General features: G+C 39.5%; 1 protein-coding gene across 14 annotated transcripts in view; it reads left to right on the top strand.

Annotated features, from left to right (window-relative positions):
- The window catches only part of EYA1 (EYA transcriptional coactivator and phosphatase 1), a 471,064-nt gene that overhangs the window by 438,401 nt on the left and 10,120 nt on the right, over window positions 1–22,543 (top strand). For all 14 annotated transcript variants that reach the window (XM_070477143.1, XM_070477142.1, XM_070477144.1 and 11 more), the window contains 5 exons: window positions 14,253–14,311; window positions 14,422–14,582; window positions 15,719–15,833; window positions 15,945–16,066; window positions 19,859–19,959. In XM_070477143.1, coding sequence (XP_070333244.1) covers window positions 14,253–14,311; window positions 14,422–14,582; window positions 15,719–15,833; window positions 15,945–16,066; window positions 19,859–19,959 — 558 coding nt within the window. The remainder of the gene's footprint in view (window positions 1–14,252; window positions 14,312–14,421; window positions 14,583–15,718; window positions 15,834–15,944; window positions 16,067–19,858; window positions 19,960–22,543) is intronic.

The raw sequence follows: 22,543 nt of genomic DNA, 5'->3' as shown, positions 1-22,543 counted from the left end.
TAATACTTTCTGTTTGCAAAGTAGAAATTATAATCTTTGCTTTCTTCAAAATATAGGGGAAATTACTTGCATTCGAAATGCCAAAAATGAAAGATTCACTCTGCTTTCAATCACATACCTATTCAGATGGGTGTAAACAGAAGTCATATCCCATAACTGGTCAAGGCCTTAAGGAAATTGACAAAAGCTTTCCCTAAATCCAAGAGAAAATGTAAAACTTTATCTTAGAGTTAAGAAACAAATGAATTTTGTAAAGCTTTTTAGAGATGATAGTAAACAAGATGCAGATATCCATCTGTGTTCTCAAAGTGTTTAAAATCATGTAAGCTCAGAGGACTCAGAAAGATGAGGGTGACATTGAAACTGCCACAAAGAATTAACAGGAATCGGCAGAGCTGTATGGGGTGAACTGATGAGAAGAATGTTCTAAGTAGAAGGGGTATAGAACAAGGATCAGAGATTTGAGTGAAGAAAATGTCAAATAGGGAAAGTATAATATAGCCTAAAGAGATAACTGAATGTCATGGATCTAAGTTTGTTCATCAACCTGGTCATTCATTTAAAATTTATCAGGTGATTACTGTGATTTCTGTGCACAAAGATGCTTACATATTAATTATTCTTTAATAATAAGTTTAATTTAAATATTCTTTTAGATGCTTAAAATTGTAAGGAAGCTTGACAGCCATTGCCCTACTTATTAACAGTTTAAAAAAATGCTGTCAGCATTTTAAAACAGTTTGAAGAACTATCAGCCATTGCTTGGTTAAGAGAAATATGAGACATGTATAATTGTGGAATAGTAGTCAGCAATTTAAAAGATAATACAGATGATTAATTGATATAAAATGATATTTATTCCATATTGTTGAGTGGAAGAGAAAGTAGCTACAAAACACGTACCTGGTTTTATCTGCTTTTTTGGTATGTGCTCTGTGCTTCAGTCTTTTAGTCCTGTCCAACTCTTTGTGACTCCATGGACTGTAGCCTGCCAGGCTCCTCTGTCCATGGAATTTTCCAGACAAGAATAGTGGAGCAGTTACCATTTCCTACTTCAGGGGATCTTCCTGGCCCCAGGGATCAAACATCTGTCTCTTGCAACTCCTGCATTGGCAGGTGGATTTTTTACCCCTAGCACCATCTGGGAAGCACTTTTTTTGGGGGGAGGGGGCAATGTATCACCTATCAAAATTTAAGTTTTCCTATGAAAAACATGAGGAAGGCTGACTGAGTGAGTAGGACCAGGAAGAATGATGGAAGAATTTAACAGTGCTTACTTCTGAGGGATGGAATTGAAGTTTATTTCCTTTATATATTTTTCTGTTTTTCATGAATGCTGTACATAAGCATGTATCATTTTACAATCAAACAAGATAATAAATGTATTTTCCTAAAACTACTAACTTTTTAATGCCGCAATGACAAAACATAAAAATATTAGCAATTAATTTACAGTTGGGTTGACCCATTCTTTCATATTAAATTCTGTCAGATAATCTGGAAGGTTTCCTTCAGTATCATCCATGTGCTTGGTCCACATAGAAAAGGAATAGGCAGAAATAAGGTCCAACTTAGAAAACAGAAAAAGACCCATAAACAGTTATCTCTTCCTTCCAAGAATTTACTACCTGCTGGGATACACAGAAGTGATCTCTGTAAGCCTTCATTTCCTTATCCATCAAATGTAGAGTTTCAGGGAGGGTTGGAAATACCATGGGCTTTCCTGGTAGCTCAGCTGGTAAAGAATCCGCCTGCAGTGCAAGAGCTCCTGGTTCAACTCCTGAGTTGGGAAGATCCCCAGGAGAAGGGATAGACTTGTAGCATAGAGGCCAGACACATAGTGGCTCTTAATGATTGTTGCTTCTGTTATTCCGTGAGCTCCAGAGCATACGTCAGGGCTGACAAAGAAAAGGAATCTTGCCTTGACAGGTGAGAGAGGCGAGACGAGGCATTCCAGCAAGCAATGGACACAACCGTTATCAGGGAAAGAGGGACGTGGAGACCAGGCTGAGACTGGTCTGCCAGGAGCATGTGACCCCTCCAGATGGGCTATGAAGGAGAGACAGACATGGCATTGCATGGGCAAGGTTAAGGCTCAGTAGAGAGGCCCCTAAATGCCCATTTGCATTGGCATATATTTAGTGTTTCTAACTTAATTTTTCCTAAGCATCTATTAGGGCTTCCCAGGTGGCACTGGTGGTAAAGAACCCACCTGCCAATGCAGGAGACTTCAGGGACGTGAGTTTAATCCCTGGGTTGGGAAGATCTCCTGGAGGAGGGCATGGCAACTCACTCCAATATTGTTGCCTGGAGGATACCATGGACAGAGGAGCTTGGTGGGCTACAGTCCATGGCGTCACGAAGAGTCGGACACGACTGAAGCCACTCAGCACACACGCGAGCATCTGTTGATCACCTTCTGGTTAAAAGGCGGATACAGAAACAGAAGAGGCGTGTATTACCTGCCACCAAGAAGCTAACCCTCCAGAGTGGAAATTGTATTTCAGGCAGGTGCGGGGGGGGGGGTGGACAAAACCTACTCTGAGAGAACTGTATCTGACAGTGATTTGATGCACAGGCTGGATTGAAAGGAAAAGGGCTAGAAGCATGGTGAATCCATGTTCCATTCTCATAGCTTTGTTAGAATTCTAGTTCCTTCCCTGAGAGAAAATTCTAGTGGCACTCACTTGTACCCTCTCTCTGCAGCCCTCCCCATGTTTATGAAGCCGTTCTGGCTATATCTGCATTTCATTTATTTTTGTGTACTTAGCGCCTGGTATAGGTGGTCAGTCATTATTAGTTGAGTACATAACAAAATGAAGTAATACAGAATGTGTGTCCTGTAACATCTAACATAGACTATATTAATGCTATATAATGCTTTCCTGAGTAATATACAAACAACCAAAAGATATTCTCTGTGGCTTGAAATGTTTAATCATAGGAAAAGGGGGTGGTTTTATAGGAAGTGAGACTGTGAGTATGAACAAAATTTTCCCTTGGTTTTCAGCCCCCCCACTCCTTTTCCCTCTGCTATTGATACGCACTGGTTTGGGGCACACCAGAGCCCCCTGCACCCCCATGCTGGAGGAAATTTACCAGATAAGACAGTTCACACAAAAGTCATGGAGCTTAAGTCATTTACCCTTACCAGAAGTCTTTGTCTTATAAAGGAAGATTGAAAAGAGAAGGTTTCACGGGGTGGAATTTCAGAGCCCCTGATACTTAGAAGAGGAGAGAGCTTTTTGAGGAAGAAAGTGCCTCCTGAGAGGTCCTCACTCCCCACATGAGGGGCTGACAGTGAGGGAAGGTGATGATGGAACCTTCCTTCAGCTCATGGGGAACCTATTTTTTTAAGTGCCTATGTCCGGTTCTGCCAACTTTTCTCTCGGGAGTCAGCAATAATTATATGGCAGAGGAAATCAGCGTGGAACATTTTTATTCACTTATGAACTGAGGGTGTTATTCTGAGCTACACATTCTTTGATACAAAATTGAGTCTCTTTTACCAGTATAGTGTCATCTCGCTGTTATATGCTAACTAAAATTGACAAATTGGTCTCTTTTAAACTTTCAAATTTTACTTCCCACCCCTGCAAAAAAAGAGTCACTTAAAAAAACCAATTGCATTGAAATATGTTTTTAAAAATTATAGACAAATGGCTTGAAGGTCAATGAAAATGAATCAATAGACATGGAATGATAATAAATCAGAACTTCTGTTTGTTGCAAACACTGAATTTTAGACTGAAACATTGTTTCAGAGATTAAAAAAAAAGAGCTCTCTTAAAATATGACCTGTTTTACAGCTTTAGTTCATTGGTTTATGTATGATCAAAACAGAAATAGTCCATGTAAATGAAAACTTCTAGTTAAATGCTTGGTGAATGAATTAGTATGTGATTAATTTTCTCCAAATGGCAGTGACAGTTAAAAGAAAGTGATTGCAGGAAAGGATAAAAGGTTTCCTGGTTTGAGTATGTTTCCGTGCTTCTGGCAGCAAGTTTGTAATAAAAAGAATGATTTTTATAAGAATGTGATTATTCACAGCAAGACTAGAGTTGGTGTCACTATGAAAAATTCTTCTTTGGTAGATACTCTCAGCAGGAATAATACATCTAAAAGAAAGGCAACAGGAATTACAAAGAACACTGTGGCCAATGACAAATTATGTTTGCAAAATGATGGGTAAACCCATTGAAAACTGAGAAATCAGTTCAGCAGTAAATCAAAGACTTATTCTTAAGAGTAGTCCTGACAGTCAAAGATGACATTTATATTAGACATGTGCTAAGTTTTCTTTTTTTCAAGGCTCTGAATTATTATTTTGTACATTGTCAGCCTTTACTGTTTTATCTTACTACTTGATTTTAAATTACATGATACAATTAAAAATATGATATTTTAATGGAAAACTATGTAATACAATGTGACATATTATGAAACATTTGATGCACTACCCTATTTTGTATTTGAAGGTATATAACATTTTCACTGATTTCTCTGCAGATTTGTAAAATGCCATATCTTCTTATATTAGCTGAACTATAAATGAAGCTATTATATTTGGGCCAAAGCTTTCTGTGTATAATATCATGCAGTAAGGGTACAGAATGCACTGAAATGTATTTTGTGCTATTGCACAAAACAATCAATAAAAGATGGACCTTATAGCATTAAATTATTAGGCATTCACCATATACCTTTACACTTGGTGCTTTTTATTCACTGTATATTTAAATTTACTGTATTTTTAAAGAAAGAAAAATTATGCATTGATATAATTTGATCAAATGTAATAACTTGCCATAATTATCAGTTAAATGAATCCATTACTTTTAGAGACACAATGCTGAACAATTTCAGATAAGCCCATTTCACTTTAAAAACTTATTTTCAGTTCTTTCTGGCTTTGATTAGTAAGCCTTTCTTTTCCTCACCCGAAGGTGGAGGATGTGAATAAAGACAAATATATTTAATATGACCATGTGGTAAAGAAGGTATTCATGTTTAGAAAGAAGGAACTCCAAGCAGAGTGAAACTGACATATTTATTAACACTGCACCACTCGCTAAGACGAAACCAGCTTCATGCCATTCCTTTGGGATTCTTGGAGAAGTGTGCTGTGGTGGTATTATCATGCCATCTCACTTTTAATGAGCACATTTTTAAAGGAATTAATACTATAAGAAAATATTACAAATTTGAAAACATGTTCTCATCTTCTCTGTAATTCATTAAGAAGAAGCTTGAGAACCCTCTAATTTTTATTTAGTGATCTTAAATATTTAGTATAACCTTGTACATATACGAAAACATAGCGTAAGCACTTTATCTTCTGCCTTAACATGCCATCTTCACATACTTTTCTGTAAAGATTTTATCCTCTAAATGTTTTATAAATACTCAGCTAAACAGAATGAGATTGAAATAGCTAATGTCTTGCCTTTGCTGAAACTGCTGTAATTCAAGTCTTGGGTTTCAAATACAGGTACTAGAGATATTCTAGAAAAATATCTCTCTTGTTTAGATAATCCCTACCGGATATTGTAACTTTAAATGCATTAAAATATTGTTTCTCTAAGTAAGAAACAATAATTAAAAACAGCATGTGTCTCTACAAGTTGCATCTTATTACCAGATCTCAAAAATTGATGTTAAAATTCCTCTTACTTAGTTTGAGATTTGAAATTGTTTTTATTTTTTTTCCCCTATTGGCTTCTATATTTGTGTCATCCTATTCCTATCAAAATAGAACAGGATATTTAAATATTGACTTATTAACACGTGTTGGCACTGATGCTGTGCTGAGTAGATAGTTTTAAAGTGGGAATGTAAAGATAAATTTGTCCAGCTGTATTTTAATTCCTTGTGTTCCCCAAACTGTCTAACAGAATGAGGCAGATTTCAAAAACTCCCTTTGTTCTTCGTCTCCTGTGCCGTAGCCATGGGTAATCTGCAACCTTTTCTTTTGCAAGGAAGCATTGTGTGGGGAAGCAAGGGCGACCCACAGGTCACAAGGTGCACCCCAGACAGACATGACAGGTCCTGCTGCTGAGAGCCAGAGAGACAGAGCTGCAGCCCCCACATCCTTCTTTGCAGGTGGCCCGTGTCACAGGCATGCCACCGGTCCATGGTGACAGGCACAGGGACCCAGCAGTGCTGCGACTTTTCGTTGCATCCGTTTGAAAGTGTAGTGCGGGTTTGGACACAGCTTTAGGAAGCACACTGCAAGCACATGATTTAGACTTACTCTTTAGATTAGTGAGTCTAGATATGCAGCATGTTGATTGAACAGCCTCCTTTATACAGAGCAAAATATCCCAGTAAAATCCAGGTTTCTGCAAATTTACTAACAGAATGTCTTTCTTTCCTGTTTTAAGCAAAGTATATAATTGATTTATAGTGTTGTGTTAGTTTCAGGTGTACATCAAAGTGGTTCAGTTATACATATATTTTTTTTCAGATTCTCTTCCATTATAGGTTGTTGCAAGATATTGAATACAGTTCCCTGTGCTACGCCATACAGACAGAATTTCTTTACCACAGAGCTCAAGGAGCTGAATCTAATTATCTGTGAATTAGGAGCAGGACTCTTCACATCTTTGCCATCAATTAGTTTGTTTCTGGACCACCCCTCCCCCCTCCATAGAACTTCCAAGTCACAGAAAATCTCTAGAGTTGACCCATCTTACCTTATTTTTCCAACGAAGTTATGCAGATATCTAGGCAGTCGGGAGTTATTTCCAAACACCGCATGGAAATCACTCCCTTAAAAACCTCTGTCACTCAAAGACTGGTCACCCTGTAATGCCATCTGTACAATTTAGATTTTTGATTAGAAAGAGGATAGTGTGAGCAGATCCACAGGGAGAATCTTTCGTTTTTTCTTTTAATTTTTCAAAGCACTGTTGATCACTTGCCTTCCAGACAACTTCCGTGAGTGCCTGCCGTGTGTGTGAGTCGCTTCAGCTGTGTCTGACTCTTTGTGACCCTGTGGAGCCTGCCAGGCTCCTCTGTCCGTGGAATTCTCCAGGCAAGAATACTGGAGTGGATTGCCATATCCTCCTCTGGGGGATCTTCCCGACCCCGGGATCGAACCCACATCTCTTATGTCTCCTGCATTAGCAGGCAGGTTCTTTAGCACTACCTGGGAAGCCCATTTGAGTGAGTTGTCTAAAAGCACTAGAAATACTCCTGTACTCCATATATTATAGTTTTCATATTTAGGAATATAAGGAAAACGTTCTGGTAACTTGCAGATGTCTAAGGTGTCAAGCTAGTTATCTTATTGTTCAGTGGAGAGGTCAGAGCAGTGGATGTAATTGCTTGATGACAGAAGGGGACACCAGATGACAGAGGGAACCCAGCCACCGTGTCCCTAGCCAAGTCCAGCAAGCCTCAGTGGGCTCACTGATGCACAATGCAAATAGCCCCTTCTCTGGGGATGCTTTTTCTTTCCATTTTTACTTCATAAAGGAAGGTATTGAAACAATTAGTCGGCAGTATGGTGTTCGTTTTCTCATGGTAAATTTGGAAAATGGAGCAAGTATCGCTTCAGTCAGCAGAATCAGGACTTATATAACTCAACTTCTCCCAAGACATGTTTGTAACATTTTTATATTGTTCCCTTTCATAACGTGCAGACTGCCTCCAAGTCTTCAAGTCTGTTTATGCAAAGCCTGCAGGTTTACTTGGAGTTTATGTTTCTAGTGTCAGGTTCAGGGGTGTAAACGCCTCAGCATCCTGACTCTGATGTCACTGTGTTTGGCACAGAGAATAAGATCCATTATAACTGTCTTAATTCTTTTCATTAATTTTCCTAAATGAACGTGAATGGCATGGTGTGTTTTTACATAATTATGGCACAAGTGAGAGGCTTGGGGGAAAAGTCCAACCACTATGGTATCAAAGCAGAATAAATATTTGCAGAAAAATTCTGCCATAACTTAATATTTTGCATATGAGCCCCTGTACAAAATCTGAGTTATTCCCGGAGCTCAGTCCAAAAGAACATGTCTGTGGCCCAGCCCTGGAAGGCCAGAGATGATGATGGATCGGAAAAAGGTCAGCTTGAGCTGCAGTGCCAAGAATAATGACAGAAAGAACCAAAAAGGCAGAATAACAGTGCAACTAGAGTTCTGAGGGAGACCATGCCTTTGCTGCATGGCCATGAGATAGGACCCCTTGTGGCTTTCTTCCTGCTCCCAACATTGGACCTGGTATTCAGCTGCTTCATGGGTTGGCAGTTTTCCCCAGCCATGCATGTCAGCATTTTATAATCCAGCCCCACAAATGCTGAGATGTCTGTAAGCTGAGGGCCCAGAGTCACTGAAGCTTGCCGATTTTATTGATTTTACTGCTCTGTGAGAAGCACAAGCCGTGGAACATAAAGGGAAGCCAGACAAGGCTAAACTTTGGGCTTTGGGTTTGTGGCGTTTATCTGAAGGATGCTTGCTTATAGGAGCCTTTTCAGGTACAATAGAGCTTGCAGGCCAGTGCCTGTGGACTTAGCCTCATGCTTCCCTGATCATTGCCACCTGTCCCCCTCTACCGTGACTGTGACCAAATCCTTGTTCCTAGACTTTGAGCCTTCTAGTAGGACATGTGGCAAAGTCATGCTAATACCTGTGCTCTCATTGCCTACCACTGTGCTCTGTCCCCTCCACCCTTGTAAAGACTGAGTTTTCATGATGGGTTTCCTCCTGGGATAATTTCTCTCCAAAGTGCCAATCATTTGGAGGCCAGGTAGAGAGATGAAGGGGTGGGGCTTGAACTGCAGGATGGAGCTTGAACCTCCGAGCTCTGGGCCAGAAGAGGGGTAGTGGTGACAATGCTGGACCCCCAGGTGGGCATGGGGCAGACATGGAGCAGGAATCCCGTAAACATTAAACAACTGACAAGCCAGCAGGGGCCTAGGTTGTGGAGTGGGCAGTTGTCTAAATTGTGCAAAATCCAGGGATCCTGGGGAGAAATAGTGCTTGGGGATCAAAGGCCTGTATAGTGTCTCAGCACTGAGGTTACTTAGCTTTTCTGAGTCTTCATTTATTTGCAGCTGTAAAATAGGCTGTAACATTCACTACTATCTTGTGTTCAACATAAATATCAGTAATTCAGCTCAACAAGAAATAGGAGTCTGTTTGAGTAGGCGCAACCATGGCCTGCCTCTGCAGGTGTGCTAAGTCACTCAGTCGTGTCTGACTCTGTGATCCCATGGACTAGCCCACTGGGCTCTTCTGTCCATGGGATCCTCCAGGCAAGAATACTGGAGTGGGTTGCCATGCCCTTCTCCAAGGAATCTTCCCACCCCAGGGAACAAGATCGCCTCTCTCATGTCTCCTCCAAAATCCATGGAGTTCTTTACCACCACACACATATAGAAAACAGCCCTTGTTGGAGTTGTTAGTCATCCTTTGAGGGAAGGAAAAATCCATTCTTCATGGGATATATAGACTGTCAAGACAGGATACCTTCGTAATCTAGTGTCAGTGGGTGGTGTATTCCTGGTGCTTTAGGACTTCTGGAAAGGGAGGGACTGAGCTTAGGGTGGGAACAGTGGGCCCAATGCGTTAGCAATGTCTAATTCAGTAATAATTATGAAATTTACCTAGTGAAGGATAACCACAACTTTGCCTAGCACTGGCTTGTCTCTTAGAAGCTCTTTGAGGGATGTGGGTATATGTTAAAACTGGTTAAATAAAAATGTTAATTATATACTCCTCTAGTATTGACCTGACATGATGTAAACCTTTATACAAAAACATTGATTTTGACATCCCTTTGGAAAGCTATGAACAACAAATAGTTCTCTGCCTATCTCTTGATCCCTTTCCAGCTCCACATGAGTTCTCATATCTGTAGTTTGGGGGTTAAAAGAAACTGTGTTTAAGATCTTTCCTTCCTACCTCTGAGACCTGTTGATTAACTGCACAGAGTCTCTTTGCATCTGCGGGGTATTTTCTAGAGAGAAGGACGGCTGGCCTCCACAAGGTCACCTTCCCCCACCCTGCAGCCATTCAGAAGTAGAGGACCAGCATTGACAGTCCCTGTCACCTGCTGGTCCATGTAACTCTTCCCCTTCTGCCTCAGGGCCTTTACACTTGCTCTTTCCTTGGCCTGCAAAGCTGTTTCCCCAGACACTCCCACAGCATTGCATAGTCCCCTTGCCTGCTGTATTGTTTCTCCTTAGCACTTAGCACTGTCTAACAGATTGTACATTTTGCATATTTTCTTGTTTGGATGTCTGTCCCAACTGGAATGGTAGTTCCAAGATGGTAAGGATTTTTGTGTTAAGTGGTGTGTCCTTAGCATCTACAGCAATACCCAGGACAGGTATTCCTTAATAAATAATCAGACACAATAATAAATAAATGATCACCTTTTTAACCCAAAGCACCCATTAGCCAGTTTGGATCCATGTTGAGTGCAAAGTCTATCAGGAGACAAGGAAATCATTACTTCACACCCCTACTTGAGACCCCAAGCCTGACACCCATGTATGTTTGGGATTCCTTAGGTATCTCAAGCCTCAGCAGGCCAGAATAATGCATGACCAATTAATTAATTAACACTAGATTGGTTGAACTGGCCATGGGAGGCCCCTATGTGGATGCTACCCCAAGACTTGGATTCGGTAATGGCTTGAATTCCTTAATATCTTATTGCATACTTTTTGGAAGTTTATTTCAATTACATTTTCAGCACATTCAGTCTTTTGGGAACAAAACTGTATTTTCTCATGAAATAATATTCTGCACTCTGTGTATTAAGTATCTAATTAGGGTTTGTAGGCATAGATTTTGGCCCCTGAAAATATAGAAAGCTTCCATTATTGTCTTCAGTGTCCATAGACTCTTGCAGTGGGGCTTTAAACTTTGTTGCTGTTGTTGTTTCATTGATTTCGTTTCTTCTCCTATCCTTTGGTTACCTAATTGTCTGGGTTTAGAATAGATTTGCAAATGAAAAGCAACCAAATTCAGAAAGCAAAAATGGAAACCTCAAATTAGGCTCTTAGGAAAACAGGCAAAAAGCTGGATGTCTTCTGAAAAAGTGAAGGAAGGGAAGCCTTATCACCATGGAGGAGACAATTTCAGGATATCAGAATGCAGGGAACTGCAGTTTTCTAATTTAACAGTAAGTACACAGTACAAGTTCACACATTACAGGGCTCAGCTGAGAAATGAAATGATATTTCAGTATTTTAATATTCTCCATTTGAGGCGTTAGTTTTTTATGGGTAAGCATCAAAATAGTAATATTATAGTTTCTCATTAAAATTTTTAAAATACACAGCTTATTTCCCAAGACATTCATACCATTATTTGTAAACTCATAATAGTGACTTATCATCTTTCATATTGTTATTCAGTCGCCAAGCCATGTTATCAATTGCAAGTTTGTCCAACAGACTACTTGTCTATTAAGTAAACTGAGAGCCCATCCCAAAAACACATTTTACATAGATGCTTTAATGATGTTTTAATTCCTAGAAGCGCCAACTAGGCCCTTTAAAAATGCTCTTGATTTTTAAATCTATTCCTTATTAATCTGTTTTTTATTGGAGCTGCAATGCTGTGTTAGTTTCTGCCATACAGCAAAATGAATCAGCTACACGTTCATCTCCTCTGCTTTGGGATTTCCTTCCCATTTAGGTCACCACAGAGCACCGAGTCGGTCCCTGAGTATGTTCTCAGTAGTTATCTATTTTGATTTAAATCGTTCTACAAAAATTCTCTGGCTAAGGTATATTTATGGCTGATTCCTCTTGCTGTCCACCTCAGACTATCAAAACATTGTTAATCGATTATACTCCAATAGAGAAAAAGTTCTAAAAAAAAATTCTCCAGCGAAACAGCAGGGTTTTGTGGTTGCTGTCACACCAGACTTTGCTTTAATCAGATCATTGTGAAGTGAGTTTGGTTATCTGCAGGTAAAAAGGCTGGGAGCTGTTGACCCTTAATTAGAGTAAACCAAGATATTGAACAGTACTTCAAATGAGGGCCCAGCCTGGGAACAAAAAGCCCAAGGAAAGCTGGCAGGAGAAAACAAATGCAGGATTCGGGCAGACAATAGCCGTGGCAGAGTCATCAACAGTCATTAGAAGATAAGGCTGCTCTGTTAGTAATGGAGATTTACAACTACATTAGCTTAAGAAAAGCCTCTTAACACCTTGTTTTTCCAAAGCATTCTTCCCACCCCTAGAATTAACCAAGTAACTTTGGGTCAGCTTTGATTCCTTAAATTCAATTCTTTTAAACATATCTTTTCCTCTTCTGAGTCCCCAGCTTCCTCCCTCTCTCTGTTCTTTCTCCCCAGAGAGAAAAATCCTGCATTAACAGCACCGAGGCTTTGGGGGGGGTTCTGTTTGTTTGCGGGAGTACCCTTTTTCGCATTTGTTTGTGTTTTAACTAACCACACACCCTAACAGAGTCGTGTACCAACAGCATTTCTGTATTTCTGTCTAGATGAATGGCTAGATGGTAGAAAGTCACGAATTAGTTATTCTTTCAACCCAGAATAAGTACGTTGTTGAAAAAACACAACTATCATTCATCTTTCACCCTCCGAATTATGTATAATAACTCGAAGAAATTTCCCATCATGTTTTGCAGGAATGACCTGTTTTTAAAATCTTAAAATTCACAGTCCTGCCTGCGAGGCCTCCTAGACTTTTATTCCTTTTTTTTTCTTATCTGGGGTTATGGACCTCAGGAGAGCAGGGAAGGGTTACAAGGTCAAAGCCTTTTCCTCCTTGGAACTTGCGGCTTGCTGGGAGAGGGTTGCCTGGAAAATAGATGCTTTAGAAGGAAGAGGTTGGGGTCAGGATTTTAATTCTGTTAAGCAACAGCTGGTTTGAGTTTCTTTCCACTTCTATCTCCTGCTCCCTTCCTCACAAATCCATGGAGAGAAAGAATTTGTGCAGAAGGAACTGGCAACATAAAAATCCACCTTCTATTCCTAGGGTGCTTTATCTCTGGCATCTTTGTTACACATTGGATGTCAAGCACTAGAGGGATAGGATAGATTTGAGGTGAACTCTATGGGAAAGATGACTAGAGCTTTAGTCCAAAGAACCTTTTAAAATACAAGATGCACGCCTGCCGATTTCTTATAAGATTTTTTTCACTAAAACTTTTAATGGAAATAAGTGTCAGAAAGGCCACTGTGGTATTTGGAGGCTGACTGCCAAGAGAAGAATCATGGCTAAAATATTAAAACATGCCAAGTGCGTATTACTTGTTTCTAGACTAGAGACCATATCTGTCTCCAAATTATAGTTTGCCTTCATTTGTTCAACAAATGTTTATTGAGTGTTGCTCTTCCCACAAAGATGCTGGAGGCTGGGGCACAGCAGTAAGATGTAGAAGTGCTTACATGTGAGCAGGTGTATCAGTGTGAATCCGTCCAACTGGGCTTTAACCCACAAGTACACCCGCTATTCTAAACAGTTTATGCATGGTGTGGGATTTTAAAATCAGGTCTGTTCCAATCATATTATTTTATAATCAACTCATAAACCCACTATTTAAAATGAATAATGTAGTAACAGAAAAACAGTAAAGGGAAAATAAGTTAAGATTTGAAAACAGTAGAAGAAAAAAAAATAACCCTCATGGTTAATTTTTTTAGATTGGGAAGTTTCCCATGCTTTTTTTCCTACACACACCCACACACACCCACACACCCACACACGCGCGCGAGCAAAATAAAACTCACATCTCTCAAATCAATGGCAAACTAGTAACAGATTTTCTGGTCTGGGCTCCACGCTGGCCTCAGGCTGTGTTGGTGTGTGGCTCGACAGCAATCAAAGGTCATAATTTCATTGGCAGTTAGCATCAGGTTTAATTTTTCTAGCATGTTAGATTTACCGAAATGTCTGGTTTCAGTTACACTTCGGCATTGACTGAATCAGCTCGGAGCAGTGTGATGTCTTCAGGTACCTGAGGTTTATGGAACACATATGCTAATTGTTTTCAATCACTTTCCTTTCTAAACACAAAAATGTGTTTTCTGAACCTGAGTAACAGTAGTCCTTATTGACATTGCTCCTTTCTTACATTGAAAAACGACCCAAAGTAGGTAAAAATGTCAATTTAACAAGACTGCCACCTACTGATTGAGCAGTTGGCAAACTCTACCAATTTCAGTGTTTGGTTGTTGTTTTTTTTAAATAGTTGTGTATGGTTTTTCCAAAAAAAATGTAGATGCTTTTTGAAAATTAACATGTATCAATTTTAATTGTGTTTTAGGAATGTGACCAAGTTCACATAGACGATGTCTCTTCCGATGACAATGGACAAGACCTAAGGTAAGCCCATGATTGGGATGTTGTGGGCCCCGTGTTATAGTTTAACTGCTCAGCTCATTAAGATGAACTTTCTCTTTGGTTAACTTTGGGCTTTTCTTGCATCTAAATAGCACATATAACTTTGGAACAGATGGCTTTCCTGCTGCAGCAACCAGTGCTAATTTATGCTTGGCAACCGGTGTGCGGGGCGGTGTAGACTGGATGAGAAAGTTGGCCTTCCGCTACAGACGAGTAAAAGAGATCTACAATACCTACAAAAATAATGTTGGAGGCAAGTGACTATCACCAGTAGCTTGCTGGGTTGGTTAAGACAGTCTCAATGAAATACTCAAGAGCATCACACATTTACATCACATTTTTTTGGGTAGAAAAGCTTTTGCTGAAAGTAGTTTCATCTACCCAGTGATAATTCTGCTGTGATTGAATGAGAGAATAATAGATTTAGAGCCAGCTGCCCTGGCCAGGCTAATCTAGTCCTGGCTCCCTTTCTTAGCAGTGGTGTGAGTTAGTAAACTTACTGGAGTAAGTTTCTTGACCTCTTGCCTAAAGAACTTAAGAAGAATCATAAAGCATCCTTCTATCAGGTAGATGCTTGTATTAGTTCCTCTTTTGATTGTGTTTCTAAAGGACTTTAGTGTGAAAAGAAATATATTGACCTCCCTGGCGGCTCAGATGATAAAGAATCTACTTGCAATGCAGGAGACCTGGGTTCAATCCCTGGATTGGGAACATCCCTTGGAGACGGGAATGGCAACACACTCCAGTATTCTTGCCTGGAGAGTTCCATGGACAGAGGAGCCTGGCAGGCTGCTATAATCCATGGGGTTGCAGAGAGTCAGACACAACTGAGCAACTACCACACAATGAAAAGTTTAAGGGTGGTGCTGGTTTCTGGCGTGGCTAAATTCAGATGCTCTGGTGATGCAATCAGTAATCCTTGGCCTGTGATTTCCTCTGGGGTCAGTCCCTCCCAAAAGGTGGCAAGAGTGACCACCAGTAGACCCAGACTTCTATTCAACCAGTCCAGCACCTCCATGGGGTAGAGAAACTTCTTTCCCAATAGAGTCAACAAAAAAGTTCCAGACATTTTCAGCGGCCAAGCCAAGGTCATATGCCTATTCTGGGAGCCAGAGGACGGTGTTGTGTCTCTGCCCAAATTATGCAGTTGGAGGAATAGGGGTGAGTAGGCTCCCTCAATAGAAGAGAGGACCTCTAGAACTAGAAAAAGGGATGCTGGGAATGCAGAAACAATAGATGTCCCCTACAGTACTAAATATTTGTTGAATGGTATGTGAAAAATTGCTTAGTACACCTAAAGCTTGAGGGCGGTATTAGAGTAGTTTTAAATGTTTAAAGTTGGCAAGACTCGTTGGTAAGGAAGTAATTCCTTTGCTTTTAAATCCACAGGTCTGCTTGGTCCAGCCAAGAGGGAAGCCTGGTTGCAGCTGAGGGCTGAAATTGAAGCCCTGACAGACTCCTGGTTGACACTGGCCCTGAAAGCCCTCACGCTCATTCACTCCCGGTAAATTGTCCCCAAGTCACTTCGTAGGGCCTCTGCCTGAAGACAGGCTTTGCTTGTTCATTTTGGAGACTTATTTTTCAACTATATTTTTTTTTCTTTCTGTTCCCATAGAACGAACTGTGTGAATATTTTAGTAACAACTACTCAGCTTATCCCAGCATTGGCGAAGGTCTTGCTATATGGTTTAGGAATTGTATTTCCAATAGAAAATATTTACAGTGCAACTAAAATAGGTAAGCTACTTTTTAATCATTTATATAACAGTCAACCTTTTGCTTTCAGGCTAGTGAACATGCAAGGCAATAAATAGGATTTTATTTACAGAATTCTAAATGTCAGAAAACTAGAATAATGTTTAAACCAATTTTATTGTCAAAATTGCCTTTAGATATCAAGAGAAATATAAAGCATAATCCATGTAACTGAACTCAGAAAATTTTATTTCACTGGCTGACATTAAAACTTCTGCATTTTACTGTAGTCAACTTAGCATCATTTTCAGATTATTATCTTATTTTTATTCTCTTAGGCAGCATCAACAAAAATTATTTTATAAGCTAGAACAAGTAGTTATATAGAAATATACAAAGCAGAAATAACTAATAGCAGCCTTAATTAGGCAACTCCAATAAATTATTATTACTGGAACTATTTTTTTTTCTGCTTTAATTTAACATGTGTAAATGATTAAGTTCTCATTTTTGTTATGGGGATCAAAAAATTAGATTCTTGCAAGAAGAAAATGTAGTTAAGAAAGATTACTATGAAATTTACTTAAAATATCAATCAAGACAAAAGTAGGAATTAAAAGAAGACATGGCTCTTGTTCTTAGGGAATTCACTGTCTAGCAGAGGAAACAGACAACAAAATAACTATAGTATGACAAAATATTCAGTGGTATATAAATGAACATTTATCAAGTATTTACTAGGTGCCCAGAATTGTACTAAACATTTTACATATTAAAGTCCATCTTTGCAACCTTTTCATTTTACAACTGAGGAAGCTTAAATCTCAGAGATGTCAGTCAGTCAGTTTAAGTTAATAGCTAGTAAAGTTGAGGGTTAGAGTAGATCTCTGAGTTTAAGGTCCAACAAACCATTCCACACGCTGAGGGATCCTACCAGTAAGTGCCCAAGTGTACACTTCAGCGGCGGAGCATTCAGTCCCACTCAGAAGGAGACAGAAGGGCAAGTGTCAGTGAAAGTTAAAGGGAAGGTATGACATTAGAGCTGGGTATAGAAGGGTATATAAGAGTTTTTATATAGGCATATGGCTAGTGAGAACAAAGCAACAGAGAAATTAAAATGTATTCCCTGCTGAGGGACTTGTGAGTTTTCCTGGGTGATTAAAATACAGTGTTCATGGGTAGCTGGCAAGGTAGATTTGGGTTTTAAGTGGCCTTATATGTTGCTATGATGAGGTGAATGTTACATAATTGAGTCCTAGGGACAGAGGATGAGTGTCCTGGTAAGTGGGAAGAAGGTTGTTTCTGGCTAAAGAAAAAGGGGCAAAACAGACTATCTATCTCTGACTTGTTCCTCTCTTCAAAGAATTTACTAAATTATCACTAAAAAAAGTACTTGTTTAGTTATGCTCACAGCCTCCTTGATAACTGAGTCTGTCTGTATCATTCATCACTGTAACCATAGGGCCTAGCACATAGTAGGTACTCAATGTTGAATGAAGTGGATGAATGTATGGTTGTTTATTCAGAAGAAAACTGACAATAGAGGTTTCTTTTAGGCAATTGCATCAGTATTGACACTATTAGCTGATGGGGAAATCAGGTTTGATGACAAAAATTAAGAGTTTGATCCTACTTATGTGAGTTTGAAGAACTGTAGGATAGTCAAATAACCCTATAAAGTTGGAAATAGTTGGAGTTTGAGAATGACTGCTGCCTCCTGGAAGGGCCAAGAACAGAAAACTAGAAGACCCTTACAAAACAAAGAATTCCTAGTAGCCTGATATACCCAGAATTTTTACATGTTCTCACATAAATTAGTAATCAATTTCCATTAACTCAGGTCTTTATCTGTATCAATTAAGAGAAATCATGTTTTGTGAACAGGGATCCAAGATAAGGTTTTACTGGCACATGAAAGAAAGAACATATTCCAAATAAGCATATAATATACAAGGGATAGTACTTAACTTCCTAGAAGGAAAGGAATAGTAGTATATTACATGTTCTGCACATTGAAGTTTAATCCCAAATAATCTGAAAATGTGAGGATAATAGGAAATTATAATAACGAAAAAAGTATTTTTAATGGACATATTGTTTGCAATATTGGAATTTTTTCAGTATAGAATAAAAGTTCAATATAAATACTGTACAGTGGTAGAAATGATCTCAAAACCAGTGGTAGAATCACATTCCTGTGATTTTTTTTTTTTTAACTAATAAAAATAGAGACTGAAACTCCTGTTAATTATTGCTAATCTTGCCATCAAATGAGGTGTAATATGGGGATCAGTACAGAAAAACCAGGGATTTTTTCCTGTAGGCAAAATGGCAAAATCAGAGAAGGAAAGGCACTGGTCTCTCATTCAGCAGAGAGCTGTGATGTTCTTTCAGACAAAATGGATACATCAAAATCAAAATTCCATGTAAGACCTCAAATTAACCTCTGAAAGTGAGCTTCAGTTTATTAATTCTTATTGTGTGTTTATAATGAACCTTGGGTGAGAATTTGTCCATCACAGCTTTATTTTAAAGTCACATTGAGTTTACCTTCCTTTTCCCGTGAAGAGGAAACTTTACAAAAACATGCAAACATTTCCCTCTAAGGGGGAAAAGAAAGTTTCATGACATCCAAGTGTTCGGTTGTATATTTTTTTGCAGTGAAAACCAGCCTTTGTATTTGTTTCTCAAAGTGATTTAATATTTCACAGGTTAGTGAGCAACTACAGAAGCATTGAAATGACATCTTTGAATAAGGCTGGCTCCATTTCATTCTGTCAGATGCAAACTAGAGATTTTAGTGCAAAATACAAATATAAAGCAGACATTTGTTTAAGCAAACAAGCAATTTGTTCGTGTGTATATCTGATCCTTATTTGAAAGAGGTACAGGTCCCGCTCAGCCATTCACATCTGAAAACTATAAACTGTCCCATTGTCCATTAAAATGACCTTATTGGCAGCCCTGGACTTGGAACCCCAGTTCCTGTTCTGTGAAGCAACAATGACTGCATTAACCGCAGGGATGTGCTGACAGCATAGCTGCCACTGGAGCCCAAACTAAGTCTTGACATGGGAAAGATAATAGACAGATAAAGGTATCCTGTTACCTTTATCCCGCTTTTCCTCTAGGAAAGTGTTTTACTGAACATTAGATGCCTGGGTCAGGCAAGCATGATCTGGTAGGGCCCCAAATTACCTGACATTCATTTCAGAAATAGTTTTCCAAGAATATTTCCAATCAACACATTTGGCCTTGGGGGTGTCTTTGATTCAAAGAAGTATTCCAACCTGAAAATGAAGGGATAAACTACGTCCGGTGTTTGATTTCTCTTGCCGTAACAAGACCAATCCTTCAGTTTTGTGCATCCTTCTCAATGGCCTTTCAATCAGATATTATATTCAGTGTTTGATAAATCATGAAACATTTTTTAAATCAAGTTAAAATATATTAGCAGAATGGCATGATTTTGTTTAGTCTCAGCTCAGAGTGGGCAAAGTACTACTACAAAACAATACTTTTTCTACCAAATTTATACTGTGAAAGACTAGATCCTACTTTTTAATAAATGAGTCTTGGAGGAAAAAGTACTAAAATTGTCAATTTCCCAGGAACAGGATACCATGTGGGTAATTCATTTACAGTTTTTCCTGTATTGTGCTGTTCCGCATACTCCCCAAATGGCATGTAAAAGCATGCTTTTCCTAGTTCACACAAGTATGATAGAGTTGGATCAGAAGCATAAAGAAAGCATTTTATATAAAAAGTTTAAGTCCTAGAGTGCTGACTTACCCGAAGTTTACATTTTTTTTATAATTTACTTTTGTTCATTAGGAAAGGAAAGCTGTTTTGAGAGAATAATTCAGAGGTTTGGAAGAAAAGTGGTGTATGTTGTCATAGGAGATGGTGTGGAAGAGGAACAAGGGGCAAAAAAGGTGAGTGTTCCTCACTGGTATTTCTTGTGCCCTTTAATTTTTCTTAGTCCTCAAAATTCTGAGCTGGATCATTTAAACACATTCCATTTCTCTGAAACAGATTGTGAATGCGTTCAGAACTGTAAGCACTGATCAAGGGCAGAGTAGAATTAAATCATTATTGAAATAATCTTTTTGAAGAGTGATATTCACAAGCTCAGGGGTCACGGATGGTTCATCTTCACAGAACGTGGACTTGGGGAACAAAAAAGGAGGCTTAGCTCTGCATCTGTCACCTGGAATAGAGACAGCGTACATGCCTGCTAACACCAGCATGCCCCTCTCTGAACCCATGGCAGACATCACCAGGTGATTAAACCTTTGTTACCTAAGCCTGGATGTAGCCTATGCATCTTCTAAACATCAGTTCAGAAAGACTCTACCAGCTGATCAGAGCTAGGATGCACAACTTTTCTGCCCTAGAGTATAGTATCTTCTTTTGATCACGAGGTCAGTGAATTACCCCTTTGGGGATGTGCAGAAAGGAGGAAGGAAGCAGAACTAACTATTAGGTCTCTTAACCTAGTTTACCCATCATATTTCTTTCTATTTTTCCGCATCCCTGCAAGTATAATTCTGTCATTTCCTTTAGCAAAAGCTTTCTCATGAATGTCCTTCATCACATTTTAAAAAGGGGGAAGGAGAGGGGACCACATTCCTTAGCCAGGCATTCAGGGTCTACACAACCTAGTAACAACCTAGCTCTCAGGCTCCTCCACTCTTGCCCCTTGAACGCTGTAGGCACACTGGTCTGCTTACCTTCCTTTGGCCACACCCAGGCCTTCCTCCTTGCTGTTGCTCCTTTCCCCAGGGCCTGAATGTCACTGTCTTCCTCATGTTTCAAAATCCAGTTTCTATACCACCTTTTCTGTTTCTGTTGTTTGTAAGAACTCAGTTATAAGTAGCACCACTTATTCTATAATTGGAGAAAGCGAAAAAAGTGAAATTGTTAGTCACTCAGTCATGTCCGACTCTTTGCAACCCCATGGACTGTAGCCCACCAGGCTCCTCTGTCTACGGAGTTCTCCAGGCAGGAATACTGGAGTGGGTAGCCTTTCCCTTCTCCAGGGGATCTTCCTGACCCAGGGATCAAACCCAAGTCTCCAGCATTGCAGGAAGACTCTATACCATCTGAACTACCAGGGAAGTCCTTAATTGGAGAAGCTATGGCAAATAACTTGGATTCTTGAGCCAGACAGCCTGCATTTGAATTGCAGCTCTATCACTTACCAGCTCTGAACAGGTTACTTTATCCTTCTCTTTCTTTATCTATACATAGGGACAACAGCAGCACCTAGCTCACTGGGCTGTTTTAAGGTTTAGATTTAGTTAACATTATTGACTGTGAGACTTTTGCAGAATCTAGCAACTGTGGCTGGCAATTTGTTATGTAAGTGAATACTGAAACACTCTGGTCAATAACATTCAAATAACAAGGCATATATTGATATGTCTCTGGTAAATAAGTTGTTAAGATATAAAACAGAGCCTGATACCTATGAAGTATGCAACAAGTGGCAGCCATTATTATTAACTATTTGTGCCTGTCTCAGCAGTTAAGTATGAGCTCCTGAGAGGTAGGAATCTTATATTTTGATTGATTTTTGTTTGACCCTCCGTCTTCATTTCTTTTTTACAACTCCCTAAATCTTGGCACAGTCATGCTCTAATATTTAAGTTGAAGAGCATTAAATATTTTGAGATTAACCAATAGGATAATTTTTTCATCTCTTGCCCACACCCTCACTCATAGAAATGACAATATATGTCCATAAAGGAGGCAAGCTCTTCTGGAATATTCCAGTATATTCCAGAAATGGCACCACACAGCAGATGCAGTATGGCACATGGCCAGCCTCGTTATAGAGTCCAAGAATGGTAAATTCACCTTCAGTAACCCTGAATTCCAGTAAAAGCATAGAAAGTGTAAGTCGCTTAGTTGTGTCTGACTCCTTGTGACCCCATGGACTGTAGCCTGCCAGGCTCTGTCTGTGGAATTCTCCAGGCAAGAATATTGGAGTGGGTTGCCATGAACTTCTCCAGGGGATCTTCCTGATCCAAGGATTGAACCCATGTCTCCTGCATTGCAGGCTGATTCTTTACTGTCTGAGCCACCAGGAAAACCCACCAAAGCATAGAAACTGACCCTAATTCTATAAATAATAGATTATTTCTCATATTCATAGATACACCATATGCCCAGGATTACAGTTTCCCCAAGTGTGATCAGCACTGGTGGAAACCCACCCACACTTTTAAAAAACTTGATTCTAAGCAGTATTTGCCATCTAAGCACTCACCCTGCATTCCAGCTTCACCAATGGCCATTGTCATCAGGTACATCTGTTAGCCCTTTGGGCTGTCTTCATAAAAAGAAATCTTTCCTAGACTAAATAAAGTGCCCCAAACTCAGCCCTGGAGAGTTAAAGAGAATATTTGGTGCAAATCCAGACTCAAGTCTTTTTCCTGAGAAAGCCTCTGTAATCCCCTGCCATTTCTAGATAAGACCTCCTAGTGGCGATGGGAACATGGAATAGTTTTGCAC

Source organism: Odocoileus virginianus, chromosome 15, assembly GCF_023699985.2.
Source record: "Odocoileus virginianus isolate 20LAN1187 ecotype Illinois chromosome 15, Ovbor_1.2, whole genome shotgun sequence".
Classification (NCBI taxonomy): Eukaryota; Metazoa; Chordata; class Mammalia; order Artiodactyla; family Cervidae; genus Odocoileus; species Odocoileus virginianus.
The sequence above is the reverse complement of the archived record's forward strand: the minus strand, read 5'-3'. Positions and strand labels throughout refer to the sequence as shown.